Below are 16,588 nucleotides of genomic sequence, written 5' to 3'. Positions count from 1 at the left end.
AGCTTTAAATTGGTGACAAATAAATACTTTGGTGAATAAATTGAATTTTCTGAGACAAAAGGACAACAGATATCTAAGTGCAAAAGAAATCATTAACTTAGGTTAATTCCATCAAGTTCTGCTGGACTTCAGATCTCACATTAAAGAGAGATTTTTCTCCCTCATTATTGTGAAGGCAGTCTTCATACTCAAACATTTTTTTTTTTTGCTCTGCAGCCACACAGATAGAAACAATAGCCCTAAAGAAGCAATCCTCCCCATCTTATAATGGTTTACTAGCTTCCACATGTGAAGCCAAAACATTCAATTTATTATTGAAAATCATTACCAAAGTTGCTGAACTAAAATTAGATGTCAATCTAAACAAGTTAAATGTTAATTGATATTAGATAATATGAACTAACAACAACAATAATCTGCATTACTAAGTGCTTTCAAATAGATATAAAAGTAGTCATTAAAAGTATCTTTAATCAGTAACTACTTAATTATTTAAATTAGTCATAGGTAATGTGGATTATGGATCCCTATCAAAAATCCCACCACCACTCATCAGAAACATGTCTGAAAAACTATAAGTAGGCCCCTTTTAAAAGTCATGTGTTGAAATATATTTTATCATATATCTGTGCAGTTTCAGAAAATATCTACAGATTATCTAACCATTTATTTTGACCTAGTTTTGTTTATTTTTTCTTATTATTCACATAATTAAATTAACATATTGCAGAATGACCCATCTTATATCCAGCAATAACTGGCATTAAATTATAAAAAAGAGTCGGGCCAACCAAAATAAAAAATGAAAATACCCATTGGTATTCAGGTTTTTTTTGTTTTTTTTTTTGTTTTTGTTTTTTTTAAGAGAAATGTTGTGCAAAATTCACAGCAGATTTCTATTTTCCTTGCCTACAGTACATTCTATTAGTGTCTGAAAAAAAGGAAGTCACCTATTTACTAATTAGATTATTAATCACCCAGATTTGAAAAACAGATCTTAAAAAAAGAAAAAACAACAACTACCTACAGGTCTTTGAAGCGCCGAGTATAATTTATAGAGTGGCATTGGGACCTGGTGTTTGAGGGGCTTCATCTCCTACAGAGGTGGACGGGCCAAACCTGAGCGGTGCTGTGACCACATGACCCAGTTTGCAACACCTGGACAAAAGCAGCCCCAGCCCCGCGGCACAGGAACCACTACTGCACAGTGAGCTCACTCTCCAACCCCTCGACCAGGCTGCACCTTTCAGCAGGCACACTATACTTTTGTGTATGTTGATGAAGCAAAAACTACATTTAGTGATGTGTGACTTATTTTTTTTCCCATCCTTCTGATGTGAAAGTTTCTGCACTAAAATCATAACCTTACTAATAAGATATAGCAGAAGGGTGATAAAGTGCCAAGAATAAAACCAGTGTATGTAACTTGACATTCCCTGCAGAACCAACCTGGGGAGGGAGAGGAATACCATATTAGCACCTGGTACTGCCTCCAATAACACCCTGTGCCACAGATAGGTCACTGCAATTGGTCGCTAAATCTTCTCCCCTCCCATCCTCTTGGTATGAGCTTTTGCTTCTACTCAGTGATTCCATAGAAATTCCATTCAGGCTGACGAAAGACTAGAGAACAAAGTGGCCAGGATTTCAGCAGAAGTCTTTAAAAAGGCCGTCTTGCTTCAGTCCTTTTCAACATCAGTTCTTACAAAACCTGTCCCCTCTGCCTGTGCAGTCTCCACACAGCACCCTTTCTACATAGTCCTATCTCACAGTAATCCTGGCCACCAGGTTTATCATCTTCATTCCCACTAGACAGGTTTCAGAGTAGCAGCCGTGTTAGTCTGTATTCGCAAAAAGAAAAGGAGTACTTGTGGCACCTTAGAGACTAACAAATTTATTAGAGCATAAGCTTTCGTGAGTTACAGCACAGAAGTGAGCTGTAACTCAAGAAAGCTTATGCTCTAATAAATTTGTTAGTCTCTAAGGTGCCACAAGTACTCCTTTTCTTTTCCCACTAGAGTACTGCAAGCTTCTCTTTGTCCAGGACTATGTGGCATCCCAGCAAAGACAACTGGAAACACGAGATGGAACAGCACACCAGTGGCAATTCAAAAATTTCTCTGTACTCCATACCAGGGCTAGAACTGCAGTGGATATGATGTTTCCTCATTAGCCCATGCCAAGGCAGACTGCAGTCCATAACAGCACCACTAGTATAATCTCTCTGATCTGTTTTCCAGCTAAGCATACATCTCGAAATCAGTTTTTGACATGCATTTTGTTGTTTATTAAAAACTGTTAAATAGCAAGACTCTCAAATATACACATTTGAATCTGTACATTTGCACATTTGTCAGGGAAATTCTTCATATTGACTCAAGTGACTCTTGTTCAAGTAGATAAGTTCCATTCTCACTTCTCTTATGTACATAAACTAGAGTATCTCATCTTTACTCTTCAATTCAAGTAAATGTTTCTCCAATTTAAATTTATTCACCATTGCCAGCTCATCACAAAACCCAAGATGGCAATCCTGTGAAGGAGAATCCAATGAAGCAATGAAGCTACTTATTACCTTGGATAGTTCTATGAATTTCAATGTACACCTAAACTTATTAAATCTAGTTGTTAATTAGAATTCATCCAGACATCTAAAACATACAAACAGACTGTGCTGAAATAGGAACTTATACATACTAAGCCTGAAGTTGGACACACTGAAGAATTTTCTATCGGATCTACTTGCTAAACAGTTTGCCACACTTAGTGCTGATTTACAAGACCTGGCCTCTCTGCATAAGGTCTAGTTATATCCTCAAGCACAAAATGGATGTGTATCTACTGGATGCTTCTCCATTGCAATTTCCTTGCGATAATACATAACAGAGGAAATGTTTGCGATATGTCCGTTCTACACCAATCTCAGATGAGATAAGCCAAGGAATGCTAGAATTATTGCCATTGCTGACTGAAGTCAATATTCCAGCATTGTGTCAACCACCCTAAATAAGGCATTTTTATACTAGTATCTTGGGAGAAGCCATGGGAAAATAATTGTGAAAAAAATCAAAGTAAAGTGCAAATCAGTAACTAAAAAAAAAGTGTTGTGAACACTTAAGTACAATTAACTAGCCATGCTTGTATTATGTTAATAGCGGGCAGCTATATAACTACACTATCCAAGCCCATCTCTCTGTGAATTTGATTTCTGAAATGTTTTGAGGTTGGGTTTTGTATCTTAAAAAAAAAAAAAAAAAAAAAACACACCTTGAGGGAAAGTGAAGCTTTCTAACCCTGGAGCAATGAAACATCTCACTGGTCTGGTTCTTTTTGTTGACACAGTGAGGTTGCTTAGCCACTTTTTAATTGGGCAGCTCAAGATTCTAAGTGAAACTGGTTCACATGCTTAGTACATCATTAATCCACGGGCCAAAAAATAAATAAATAAATAAGCCCCACAGAATATCAGCTATCATGGTGGTTTAAACAACATTTTTGATGTAGGGAGGGGGGGAGAAGAATCACAGAATTTGTGACTCCCATAGCAAAAAGCAACATCTTATGTATTAATTAGTTCCTCCTGTTTTTTATTATTCGTCTTACTCACTTCTCTCTGGTCTGAAGTGTAATATATAATGTGGTTTCCCTCTTCTTGACCCAGACAAAAATACATTTTCTACATATTTTGATTGACATTCTATGGAGACCATTATTGCTAGCAGCTTCCGAGTATCCTCAGAGATTTTAAAAGGTACATCTAGTACTGTGTCCCCAGAGTGAGATTATCTGAATGTAAAATATTTCCAAATCTACTCCAATATTCAAAAAACAAACCAGGTAAGACTCGGTTTCCTGCTACAGAGAGGGCATGTCTATTTGGTGAGTTAGTATGCAGCAAACTGGGGTGTAACTCTACAATGCTCTAGCCTGTTGCAGAATAACTGACTGGGTATACCCTCCGATCATGTGCTAAAAGTTCCATATAGTGTCCTTTGTCCTACTGCTGTTTCATTCTTAGACATTTCTTTATTTGAATATTCCTATTATAGGAAATTCTTACCATGTTTTATTTAGTTTGCAAATGGTAATCTGCAAGCCAACATCTGACACACAAAAACAACAAGGAGTCCGGTGGCACCTTAAAAACTACCAGATTTATTTGGGCATAAGCATGACTCCATGCATCTGAAGAAGTGGGGTTTTTACCCACGAAAGCTTATGCTCAAATAAATCTGTTAGTCTTTAAGGTGCCACTGGACTCCTTGTTGTTTTTGTGGATACAGACTAACACGGCTACCCCCTGATATCGGACACAGTTACTACACTCCTTAAATTGTCCCTGGGCATGCTAGAGGCTACAGAAAAGAAAAAAAAAAAAAACATCTAAGGAGGAACATTTAATACAGACTGGATGCTTGCAAAGTTGCCTACACTGAGTAACAAAAGGTACGTATGGATCCTGAATGCAATATGCTGATATAGTTTTTAGCAAGACAACCATGACCATACACTTCCACCTCAGGAAGCCAAGCGTTACTTATGAATGTTTAACGCTAGGACAAGTAACCTGTAAACCAAACGAACATGTACTCCTCAGCTTTTCTGCTGATTCTAAAGACAATAGGCAACTTTGGATGGGAAGAAAAGGGTTTCATAGCAATTTAGTTTTCACATATGAAACAATTCTGCTCTTACATGTACAAAAAAACATTCCCCTTCTCTTTTTATACTTTTGAATCTATTTTGCGGTGTTCATGAACATAATATGTCAGTACTAGCCAGAGTCACAAACCGTGTAGGAGAACACTGTTCAAACTTTCCCACACTGCTCTGCCAATCCACCTCACCCCTGACCTGAAACATGCCACGTTGCAAGTCATAGCAAATTATGTCTACATAATTTTCTGTGTGAAGAAATATTCACTGGATACTAGAATAGGAAAGACCATCAAGTTCAATTTCACATACAGCATATCAGAATTTGAACACAGATCTGTCATGAAAAAGTTAGTGCACTAATCCAAACCACCTCCTATCACCACAAAATTCTCTTTTATTCTTTCAATGAGACCCTAACAACGAGGTCCAAACTTGCATGGACATTAAAGTTCCAATAGTACTTTTCACACATGTAGGTATTTGCCCCATGCCATTGGCCAAAATTCTAATTCTCCTTATTGTTTTATATGTGCTCTGGGCCAGTTGGCTGCCTGAATGTTGCCCTCCCACTCCAGAAATGGCCACACAGCAGCTGTGAAATTATGTACAGAGCGTAAGAGTATTTTGAGATCCAAGGATGCAAGCTATTGCATAAATACAAAATAGTATTACCTAAAGCAGTCCAACAGAGATCCAACAACATCATCAGCTAACTCTTTTGGAAGCCTTCCAGTTATTCTACCAATCCTGCAAAAAAGAGAAGAAAAAATGATTTGTTGTATAATTACAGTAATTTAAGATAAAAGTTTACACTAAGATAATAGGATTCAAACTACAGAAGACACAATGCATTATTTCAACTGTGTCGCACTAGGACACAAATGTCAGACTACAAGCTAAAAAGCTACAAATAACATGCCTAACAAAGAAATAAGATTTTCAAATGGCAAAGACGAAAACGTGGACCAGCCAACTGGGGAAGAAACACTATTGCAAAAAAGCCCGAAGTAAAATCCTCACATCATTCCAATCTCAACCCTAGTTAAAGTTTCCTAGTTCGCTGTCCCACCACTTCTACCTCCATCCAAGAATACTAGCAGACATGGGCTCCATGTCATCACTTGTGTTGCAACCATCATAAATAACTGATAATACCGAGAAAACAACATGCAGTTATTTAGCCCTGGGAAACATTCAGCTGTTATGCTAATCTATTAGATTTAAATTTAATAGAAGAAACCTACCCTTTTGCAGCAGACCATCTGACAATGGTGTCTTTGTCTTTCAATCCAATCAGCAATTGTTCTGTAGAGAATATTATTTTAAACAAAGCAGATTACTCCAAGTTCTTTAGAGCAATTCTCCACAATGTTCAAAACTCACTTCCCTATTATCACAACCAGCTCTTAATTTAAAGAAAAACATTTGTATCCATACTTCTTGTGATTGTGACAAAAAATGAAATTTGAAGCCACAAAAGCAAACAAGGGGTATAAGTGCTTTCTGAATAGATGGTAGCTCCGTAATTTAGCACGGAGACTAAGGATACATCTACATTGCACTCAGAGTTGTGACTGCAGCATGCGTAGCCATCCCGAGATATCCAAGCTAGCTAGATCAAAGCTAACAATACCAGTAAAACCAGGGCAGCAAAGGCTAGCCTCTTGAGTACATACCCAGGAAGGGGTCCCAGGCAGGCTGGTATAGCCCAAACAGCTAGCCCATGCTACCACAGTTTCACTGGTATTGCTACCCAAGCTAGATAGTTCAAAGATAGCTTGGGAAATTCAGGTGCTTCAGCCAGACCTCTGCTTGCAGTGCACACATAACCCTATGTCTGCTTTTGCATATTTTAGCTGAGGCCCTGAGGCAAAGGTGAAAGAGAGTAAAGGGGTAACAGGCACTCAGATAGAAGGCTACACTGTCCTGCTAGAGAACCTACGAAACAGCCAGCACAGGACGGAGGGAGGGACAGATAGACAAACAGTCTCCAGCACTAGCCAGAGAAGAACATGGCCAAATGAGTCAGGGAATACAATGAATCCACACATCTCTCTTGCCTATACTGTCTGGACTATTAAAGCAGCTCCCACTGTGCAAACTTCCAAAGCGGGGAAATCAGTGGTACTGCCACCTGTCTTCTTACGCAATTAATTGTCCCTGGGATGCTGGGGACTAGGTTGGGGCAATGTTTACTGAACTATTACTTATCCTACAGTAACTGTGGTTCTCCGAGATGTTGTTGTAGTCAACATGGATCCCACTATAGGCACACATGCACCTCAATCACGCAGGTTCAGAAACATTTTAATAGCTGGGACCTCTGGATCACACGCAATATTCCTGCGCTCCCAGTCAAAGCAAAAAGAGCGGGGTGGCTGCAACCCTCTCAGTTGCCTTGCAATTCAAAGACCGTAGTTACTGAGGACTCCTAAAAGCTTCAATAGCAGCAATTATTTTCAGTATTCAGGCCTCTGTTGCATCTAGATCACGTTGGACTGCCCATATAGAGAACCTTTTCCATTTTGGTTAATGGGTCTTTCTTATAAATTGCTTTCTGCTTGGTACGAGAATTTCCTGAACTTGTCAGACTCTATAAGTAGTGCTGAACCAGCCAACATCCAAGCCTTCAGACTTAGTCACTGTAGGTCCAGGTGCAGTATCTGACCGTGATTTTGGGATATTATATTCAGACAGGCTGGGAGATTGGAAGAAGGGAAGGGAAACAGATCATAGCAGATATCTACAATAAGTCTTAGAGACTAACAAATTTATTTGAGCATAAGCTTTTGTGAGCTACAGCTCACTTCATCGGATGCATTCAGTGGAAAATACAGTGGGGAGATTTATATACACACACAGAGAACATGAAACAATGGGTTTTATCATACACACTGTAAGGAGAGTGATCACTTAAGATGTTGTTTCATGTTCTGTGTGTGTGTGTGTGTGTGTGTGTGTGTGTGTGTGTGTGTGTGTGTGTGTGTGTGTGTGTGTAAATCTCCCCACTGTATTTTCCACCGAATGCATCCGATGAAGTGAGCTGTAGCTCACGAAAGCTTATGCTCAAATAAATGTGTTAGTCTCTAAGGTGCCACAAGTACTCCTTTTCTTTTTGCGAATACAGACTAACACAGCTGCTATTCTGAAACCTACAATAAGTCTGACAGCCAAAACTGCCTTGGTCAATAAGGCATGGCCTTGTCCCATCTGTCCTTTGGATATCACCCTGGAGTTCAGGGGGATCTGTGGAAAGGGATATATGACATCTTTATCCACTGTAGCAGAAAGAAGTTTGACAATGAGCCCAGGCTCATGCCTTCTCTGGAGCAAAAGATCAGGCATTTGGTATTGTCTTTTGTGGTGAAAAGGTCTATTCTGGGAGTCCCCCAATTAGCCAATATCAGCTCTATGAAGGACTTCCAAAGTAACCATTCATGGTTGATTGCTGCATGTCTGCTCAAAAAGTCTGCCAGGCTGTTGCTGACTCATGGAAGGTTCAGAGCCAATGGGGTTATCCCAGGGTGATGACACCACATCCACAGCTTGATTGCTTCCTGCTTATATACATAATGCATAGTAGGCTTTTGCCAATTGAGAGTCTAGCACAGTCCCTATTAACTCATTTGAGTGTGATGGGGACAGAGATGATTTCTTGTAGTTCACAATAAGGGACTGCTGGACAAACAAGAGGATGACTTACTCTAGGGCTATCTCAGTCTCCTGCAGAGACCTGCCTCTGACCAGCCAATCATCCACATAGAGGTAGACATGAATGCCCTGTTTCCTTAAGCATACTGCTACCATCTCTAACCATTTCATGAAGAATCTTAGTGCCGTTGAGAGTCTAAATGGCAGTACCTTGTACTGGTAATAGTTGGGCCTCACTGTGAATCTTAGATACTTCCTCTGGGTTGGGTAGGATGTGGAGGTACATGCCACACACATCAAGAGCCACAAACCAGTCCTGAACTTGAAGAGATGGAGTGATGGAGGCAAGCTTTACCAGGCTGAACCTTAGATGGCTTATGTATTTCTTGAGTCTCCCCAGGACAAAAATATTCTGAAGAAGAAAGGGTAAGAAAATAGCAGAAGCAGAAGCCTCTTCCCCTATATTCAGGCGACAGCTTTTCTATGGCTCCTAGCCAAAGCAACAAGGCCACTTCTGCTTATGGTAGGCTCTCATAAGAAGAGCCTATGAAGAAGGAAAGGGAAGAATGGAGGGTAGTAAGGAATTAAATTGGATAGAACAGCCATGAACAATGAAGTATGTCTGAAGTTATAGCAGACCATACCCAGCAGATTAGGATGAGATGGCTTCCAAAGGTTACATGCTTGGAACTGCTTCTGATGCAGTTCCTGATGGCCCCTTTAAATTTGTTGATGTGATGCTAGCACCATGTGCCAGAAGAGGAGATTGGCATCCCCTGCTATTTCTGGGCTTTTTCTTGGAAAGATAATCAAGCATGTATGACGTGCCTAGTTCCTCTCTAACATCCATGGTTACTAGTGACACAATTTTCAGTAAGGGGGCTGGGTATAGTTTTCCAAGGAGCACAGTGTAGCTTTCGAGTTCATAGATACTAAGGTCAGAAGGGACCATTATGATCATCTAGTGTGACCTCCTGCACAACACAGGCCAGAGAATCTCACCCACCCACTCCTGCGAAAAACCTCTCACCTATGTCTGAGCTATTGAAGTCCTCAAATCGTGGTTTAAAGACTTCAAGGAGCAGAGAATCCTCAGCAAGTGACCCATGCCCCTTGCTACAGAGAAATGCAGAGCTTTGTGCGTTTGCTAAACAACTCCTTCCCTTCGAAGAGCAGATCTTCTATCATGGCTTGCAACTCCTTAGGAATGCCTGAAATGTGAAGCCACAAGGCCCTTCACATCTCAGTGCCCTCGTCATGGATGTCATCAGTGTAATTGAACAACCTAAGAATCTTTTTAGCTAACTGACATCTCTATTTCTAGATTGTCTGTTATTCTCTAAGCAGAACTTGGAACATCTTAAAATAGTCCAGCACCAGTATCAGTGCTGAGGCTACTGTCTCATTTGGTAACAAGGACAACAAATCTTTGGAAGGTGAAGTAGGACTGTGTTGCTCTTCTGGTCCCATGTCAGGTATTACCTAGCATTTTTCCTGGCTCAGCAACAGTGGTCTGGACAGAGATGTCACCAAGCAGTACAACCTCTTCTTCCAAAAATGGAATGGGGACGCTCCTGGAAGTATGTGAAGAAGGATCCCACTGAGTCCAATAGGACTATCGTGGTATTCCAGAAGGGTCCAGCTGGCTTGTGTGATGGTTGTCAATCCAGTGCCAGTTCCAGAGGGATTGCAGTAGGGCGTTATAGGGAGAACTGCCTTGTCTGTCCATGGTCTCACCTACTGACCTCAGGGGAGAGGGTTCCCTACTCAAGGAAGGCAAGAAAGTATGTCCTAGTGACAAGGAGGAAGAATAGATTTCCTCTAAGGGCAGCACTGACACATATGGCACTCCTGGTATCAGGTCCACAGTGGTACCAATAGTTGTCTTGGTGCCAGGGTAATTTCCGACAGTCTCAGAATCACATGTGAGAGTCTGCAATGACATGCACAGTGATACCATTAGCAACTCTGCCAATTAAGACGACACAGATGATTGCACAGTCATCTGGATCAGAGGAGATGGGATCATGGCAAAATGCCATGATAGTAGATGGCACCTTCTCAATAACCCTGGATTCACTGAGGGGCTTAGTGAGTTTTCCCCCAGAGGCTTTATGGGATCTCTCTCTATTGGAAGGCACTGAGTTCCACCTAGAGTTTCTGTCCTTAGGCTCAGAGAGATTTCTCTCCATGTTGAACTTCAGTACTGACACGAGGCCTTTTTTCATTTCCAGGATTTTCTCTGTGCTGGCCTTGGGCGTCACTCATCTGCTATGGGTGAGGGGGGAAGGTTTGCAGACATTGTTTTCTCAGTACCTGACTCCTTCAGCCCAAAGAAACCTTCACTGACTGCTCCAGTAAGTGGAGCTTCAGTTGAGCATTCTGTGACTTTCAAGTCCTAGGAAAAAAACGATCAGCATCCTAGGCATCTTTCTGGTATACGAGTCTCACCCAAGCAGAACAGACATGTGCTATGCTCATGTTTGCAGGATTAGCCCATCGGAGGAAGCGCAAGGTTTGAAGCCTAAAGACTTTGAGTCCATCAGGAGTGGTTGAGCTGCTTTGTCCCATCTTTTATGCCCTTGTACAGGAGCACAAGGTGATAAAAGAGCATGCACAAGCTCAGACATGGCTATTCAAAAGACTCCAATTGTGTGTGTGTGAGGCTTATAAGCACCTAAAATGAGATCTACATACTCAAAGCAGCAGTACTGGTATTTTTAAACAAAATACATTTTTAAACAAAATTTGGTATTTTGAGTGGCTTGTTACATTACCCAGTGCTGTGAGCCCTTTATTGCTGTTAATGCCTATATATTTATAACATACCAATCAATGAACTAGCTGAGCACTACGTTTATGACCAGACACTATACATTAGGATTCCTAGGTACAATAAGCTGTCCCATTGGTTCTACCACAGCTTAAAATTTCAATCATCAGACCTACCACAGGCCTTTAAACTTTATTTGAACACAATCTAGACCATTTTTAAGATCATAATTCATCCTGTCCCACTCCAAAAGCAGAAAGAACTGAGTCATGTTACTGGATAAGATTGGGCAAGTGTGTTTCAAAGTAAAATAGTTTTGTTTTTTTCCCCCCACATCAGAATTATTCACTTTTGTTTGTGGGAAGAGTGACATGCTGAAAACCATGGCATAGTTTTACAAAATATGGTAAACCCTGTCCAATTATATACAGATACATCATATTATAATTTTCTCCATTACTTTACCAGCAGTTTGTGTAACCATAATGCTTTCTTAAGCCTATCCCAGGTTGTTGCCAGTTGTAATGCCTGCTGGCTAAACAAAATATTTCTATTTGGATCCAACACACCTATAACATTCTCAACCTCTCCTGGAATGTCATATTCCTCTTCATCAGCAACAGCATCAACAGCAGCAATTACTATGTTCTGTGCAACTGGAACCTGGGCAGAAAACTGCAGATTGGCAGCCAAAGATCTGCAACCACGTTGATACCTGTACAGAAAACAAAGTTTATTTGCAATTTTTTGTTTAAGTTTGTGCCTACCAAGTTGATCCTGGAACACAGCATATGCCATCCTCAAAACCTTCTCTCAGTGTAATACATTTTCACGGTAGTATTTTTTTAATCTACTGTAGAATAACACTGTTCTAGTACTCAAAGAGCACCCTATATACGTTCATACAATAGCACTTGTTTTCTCACAGCACCTTATGCTGTGAGCTATCAAATTTCACAAGCAAAACAGATGCACTTTGAAAGACCTCCTTAAACACCTAATTGCCTCAGAAAATATGCTGGAGATTCAGTAGGTGGCATCCTTCCTTCTATGGCTATGTATACACTATGAGCTTGGAGTATGATTCCCAATTTGCTTACATGTACTTGCGGTAGCTCAGTGAGAGTTAGCACCAGTATTAATAGCAGCATAACCACAGTACCATAGGCGGTAGCAGAAAAGCTTAGCAATGCTGATTGCTAAGTACATATCCACAGGTTGGGAAGAGTTTGTATTCAGCACAGCTAAGCCATGCTGCTGCTGCCCATGCTACCACAGCTATACTACTATTTATACCAACAATAGCTTAAGTACGTGTATGCTACCTGGGAATCACACCCCAGCTCATAGCGTAGACATAACCTAAGACAGTAAGAAGTCAATATTCCAGCACAGTACCAGGAAGCATTGTGCAACTGAAGGCATCATCTTTTGGATAAGATACAAGAGGTAATTATTTTCCATCTTCAAATTTTAACTACTCCTCAAGTCCCTGCTTCTCTCTCAGCATATACTATTGCCCATTTGGACCCTGTACTCCTCCAGGCCTCCTTTCCTTCACAACTGTCATCAGCCAACTTCTCTATACTTCTCCAAATCCCCGAAATGAAACTATATGCCATACAGTCTCCTTCACCCTCTTTCCAATTCCATGTCAACTTAGATCAATTTTTTAAAAAAATGTAACATGCAAAGACTAGAGAATTTGAGAGCTTATAATTTGTCTCCTTTTCCCCTCCATTTACTTTTGAACAACTCAGACATTTATCTCAACTAGACGACGAGTCTCTTGGAGAAAGGGACCATATATTTTTTGTTGCCTGTAAACTACTTTGTACACCCATAGTGTAGGATAATTGAGTCACAGAAAGAACAAACAATAATTAAGATTAAGATCCCAAGTCACCTATAGCAAGAGCAGGACAGTTAGTCAACTCCAGCATCCTGGAAAAATTACAAGCTGAATGGACTACTTTCTGCCTCAAATTCCCCATCTCAATTCACGTGGACATAGTGTTTATCAGCACTTCCTACACTAAATTGCTGTGCACTGTAAAACAACTGCCAGATTCTACCTCAGAGATAGCTTTAACTCAGCGGCAAGTGAAGTGATTCCTATATGAGTTTTGTCCATCAGTTTACATTTATTAAGTGATCCAAGTTTCTTTGGTAAGAAAGCCGCTCAACAAATGCAAATTATTATTATAAAAGACCCAGAGAGACTCAGTATAGTTAAAGTTGAATTCCAAATTCAATTCTAATCTTCTGTCAATTGCTCGCAACGTTCTGAAACAAGTTTCTTTTGAGCAGTAATTTTCCATGCTTGCTCTTCCCTGTAATGCAACTTCACTTATTCAAGCATATTCACACCCTTTTCTTATTTTTTTTTTTTAAATCAGAAATTTTTTACTCCAAAATCTCAGATAACTGAAGCTTCAAAACTTGGCTTGTTTTGCATTCCATGGTGCTTGAAAATCATGCATAATGTGAGAAAAAGGTAAAGAACTGTGGAAATGTATATTAGAACTTTTCCATTTCAGTCACTACGTTTTATTACCATTAGAGGTTAATTAGATAGAAATTAGCCATGGTAAGAGCGAAACTAATATTAAATAATTAAGTTATCAAAGGTCAATATGATTACATACACTACATGACTGATAATTTAACTTTTTGTACACTCAGACATAAACACAACAATTACAGATATTATTCTTCACGAGAGCTAAGTTTGTAATTTATGTACACAAAATGAAGCAAATAATGCTACAATATCTGACATGTCCATGTTTAAAATGAAAAAAATTAGGGATAAATTCTGCACTTACATGAAAATTCCCTGCTCCCATCAACCTCAAAGGGCGTGGTGAGCAGGCAATTTTTGACCCTTACCATTGAAAAGTAACTCTTAAGATAGTAAAAGGGAAAGACATAAGAAAGGGAATTTGATTAACTGAAAGATTAAAAAATAGATTAGAGATTAAAATAAAGCTGAAAATATAAACAGTTTTCAACTACTCCCAAAACTGAAAAGGTTCAATTCTAAAAATACCTTAATAAAAGACAATTTACTCAAAGCCAATATTATCACCATTTGTGCAACTTAGAGAAAACACAATATGCAGTGAAGTGAAAGTATTCAGCTTGCTAAACAAGTAGATGTTTCTGGCAGTCAGGAGGGGAACATTCTACAACTAGAAAGAATTTCCTAAGCCTAGGGACTTTCTCAAAGGTGAAAGATACAATCCAAAATGATAAAAATAGCTGACAAGGGAGCCTGCAATTTTAAAATATCAGTGCGAGAAATCTGAAAAAGGGTCTGCCCTGTGGCAATAAATAAAACCAGGCACCAGAGGAAAGGTGACAATAGAATTTGACTAAACTAAATAATCTAGGTTTATGAATAGGTTTTTTTTTTTTTCAAAATGGGCATTACATTTGATCAGGGAGTAAGAATTCTGTAATACAGTATTGGGTGTAACTTTTATAGTACACTGAACTAAATACCTTGGTAATGAGGTCACTACATTTCCATCTTTGCAACATGTTAGAAAAGTTTTCCACTGTATATGAATATGTTTATGCTTGTACTATATGCAGAGGTGAAAGTAAGCCGGTACGCCCCGGTATGGCGTACCGGTAAGAGCCGGTGCACCGTACCGGGGCAGCCTGGCTTCCCCAGGGGGAAATTTAAAGGGCCTGGGGCTCCCAGCAGTGGCTGGAGCCCCAGGCCCTTTAAATTGCCTCCAGAGCCCTGCTGCTGGAGCCCTGGGGTAGCGGCTGCAGGGCTCTGTAAGCTATTTAAAGGGCCCAGGGCTCCCCTGCTTCTACTGTCCCGGCCCTTTAAATAGCCGCCGGAGCCCCTCCGCTGCTACTCCAGGGCTCCGGGGGCTATTTAGAGGACTGGGGCAGTAGAAGCAGGGGAGCTGCAGGCCCTTTAAATAGCCCCCGGAGCCCTGGGGTAGCTCCAGTGGCTATTTAAAGGGCCAGGACTCCAGCTGCCTCTGCCGTCCCGGTCCTTTAAATAGCCGCTGGAGCCCCACCACTTCCCCAGGGCTCCGGCAGCTAATTAAAGGACCGGGGCAGTAGAAGCAGGGGAGCCCTGGGACCTTTAAATAGCCCCCATAGCCCCAGGCTGCTGCTACTACCCCGGTGGGGGAGGGGAGGAGGGGGAGGAGGAGTAGGGGGGGCATTTACCTTACAGGGTGGGCTGGGGGTCTGACCCCCTCAGCCCCACCCCTTCTGTCCTAGGCCCCGCCCCTTTTGGGGCCAGAGCTGGCGCCAGCGTACGGTAAGTCATTCGACTTACCCTTTTTTTGTTACATGTAGTCAGGGGTGAAAGTATGTCACAGGACTTTAATTTACACTGAAATCTGCTATATAATTGCTAAAGTTAAATATGGAACACTAACTCCAGGCACTGACAAGAAGTTATTCACAGTGCAACAAAGAAAAGAACCCACTGTATTCAAGTAACATAGATGAAGGATATCTAACTGAACAATCTAAACTAGACAATCTTGTAATCAAATAAATATGTTCAGTTTTATTACTCATCCACTGTATAAGTAAATCTGAATTTCAAAATCCAATACTGTTGTTTAAAGGACTAATGCATGTAAGTTTGCTTCATTTCTTTTAAACTAACCTCCACTTTGCCACCTTTGGTTTTAGAAATGTCAATCCAAGTCGCTGAACAAGTTTCACCCCTAGTTTACGAAGAAGTGTCTGGTTACTTTCTGACAGCTTGCAATTATCAAGGCATTCAAGTACAGTAGAAGCTGTAAAAGAGAAAGGAAATGTGCTGAACAAAAATGCTTCTTGCTGCCCATCAATATCATGAAACAACAAACGTTTAATACATAAGCATAATTCTAATTAAGAGAAGGTGGTCTAATGGTTTGAGCAACAGACTGTGAACCAGGAACTCCAAGTTCTAAAACCTGGTTCCATCACTAATTCACTTTGGCTTTAGAGGAGGAAAAAAAAATTTGGTTAAGGGCCAGGACTGCACTTACAAAAATCTAGGTTATATACCTGGCTGCACCACCGATTTCCTATTTGACTTTAAGCAGGTCACTTAACCTCTCTGTGGCTCAGGTTCCTCATTTGCAAAAGAAAAGGATAACGCTCATCTCCCAGGAGAGTTAGGTAGCAAAATTCATTAATATTTGTGCTTTGAGGTCCTCATCTTACAGTATTATTTAAGTGCAAATAACTTATTACTACTATTTAACCACACTGCAACAGTTTCCCCATTGATAAAATGGGGGTAACATTACTTACGTACCTCACAGGGATGTCATGAAGGATTCATTATAAAAATGCATGTTAAGAGCCTTGAACATGAAAAACGCTAAATATTATTATGAGTGTTCTGAGAACAGGACAGACGCAGGAATTCTAATCCTGACTCCAACACAGCCTCCCTCTGTGTCCTTGAGCAAGTCATCTGTTTTCCCCACATATAAATTGGAGATAATACCTCCCTACCTCTCCTCCAAG

General features: G+C 40.4%; 1 protein-coding gene across 6 annotated transcripts in view; it reads right to left on the bottom strand.

Moving 5' to 3' along the window:
* Nucleotides 1-16,588, bottom strand: part of TBCD (tubulin folding cofactor D) — a 292,421-nt gene that overhangs the window by 228,165 nt on the left and 47,668 nt on the right. For all 6 annotated transcript variants that reach the window (XR_006275752.1, XM_038372287.2, XM_043497516.1 and 3 more), the window contains exons 10-13: nt 15,732-15,864; nt 11,653-11,798; nt 5,904-5,964; nt 5,332-5,406 (exon numbers count right to left, since the gene is read on the bottom strand). Coding sequence is in view for 5 of the 6 variants with exons in the window: in XM_038372287.2 (XP_038228215.1) it covers nt 5,332-5,406; nt 5,904-5,964; nt 11,653-11,798; nt 15,732-15,864 (415 nt within the window). In the remaining variant the exon portion in view is untranslated. The remainder of the gene's footprint in view (nt 1-5,331; nt 5,407-5,903; nt 5,965-11,652; nt 11,799-15,731; nt 15,865-16,588) is intronic.

The sequence above is a fragment of the Dermochelys coriacea genome, chromosome 14 (assembly GCF_009764565.3).
Source record: "Dermochelys coriacea isolate rDerCor1 chromosome 14, rDerCor1.pri.v4, whole genome shotgun sequence".
Lineage (NCBI taxonomy): Eukaryota > Metazoa > Chordata > Testudines > Dermochelyidae > Dermochelys > Dermochelys coriacea.
This window is presented reverse-complemented; position numbering and strand designations above follow the sequence as displayed.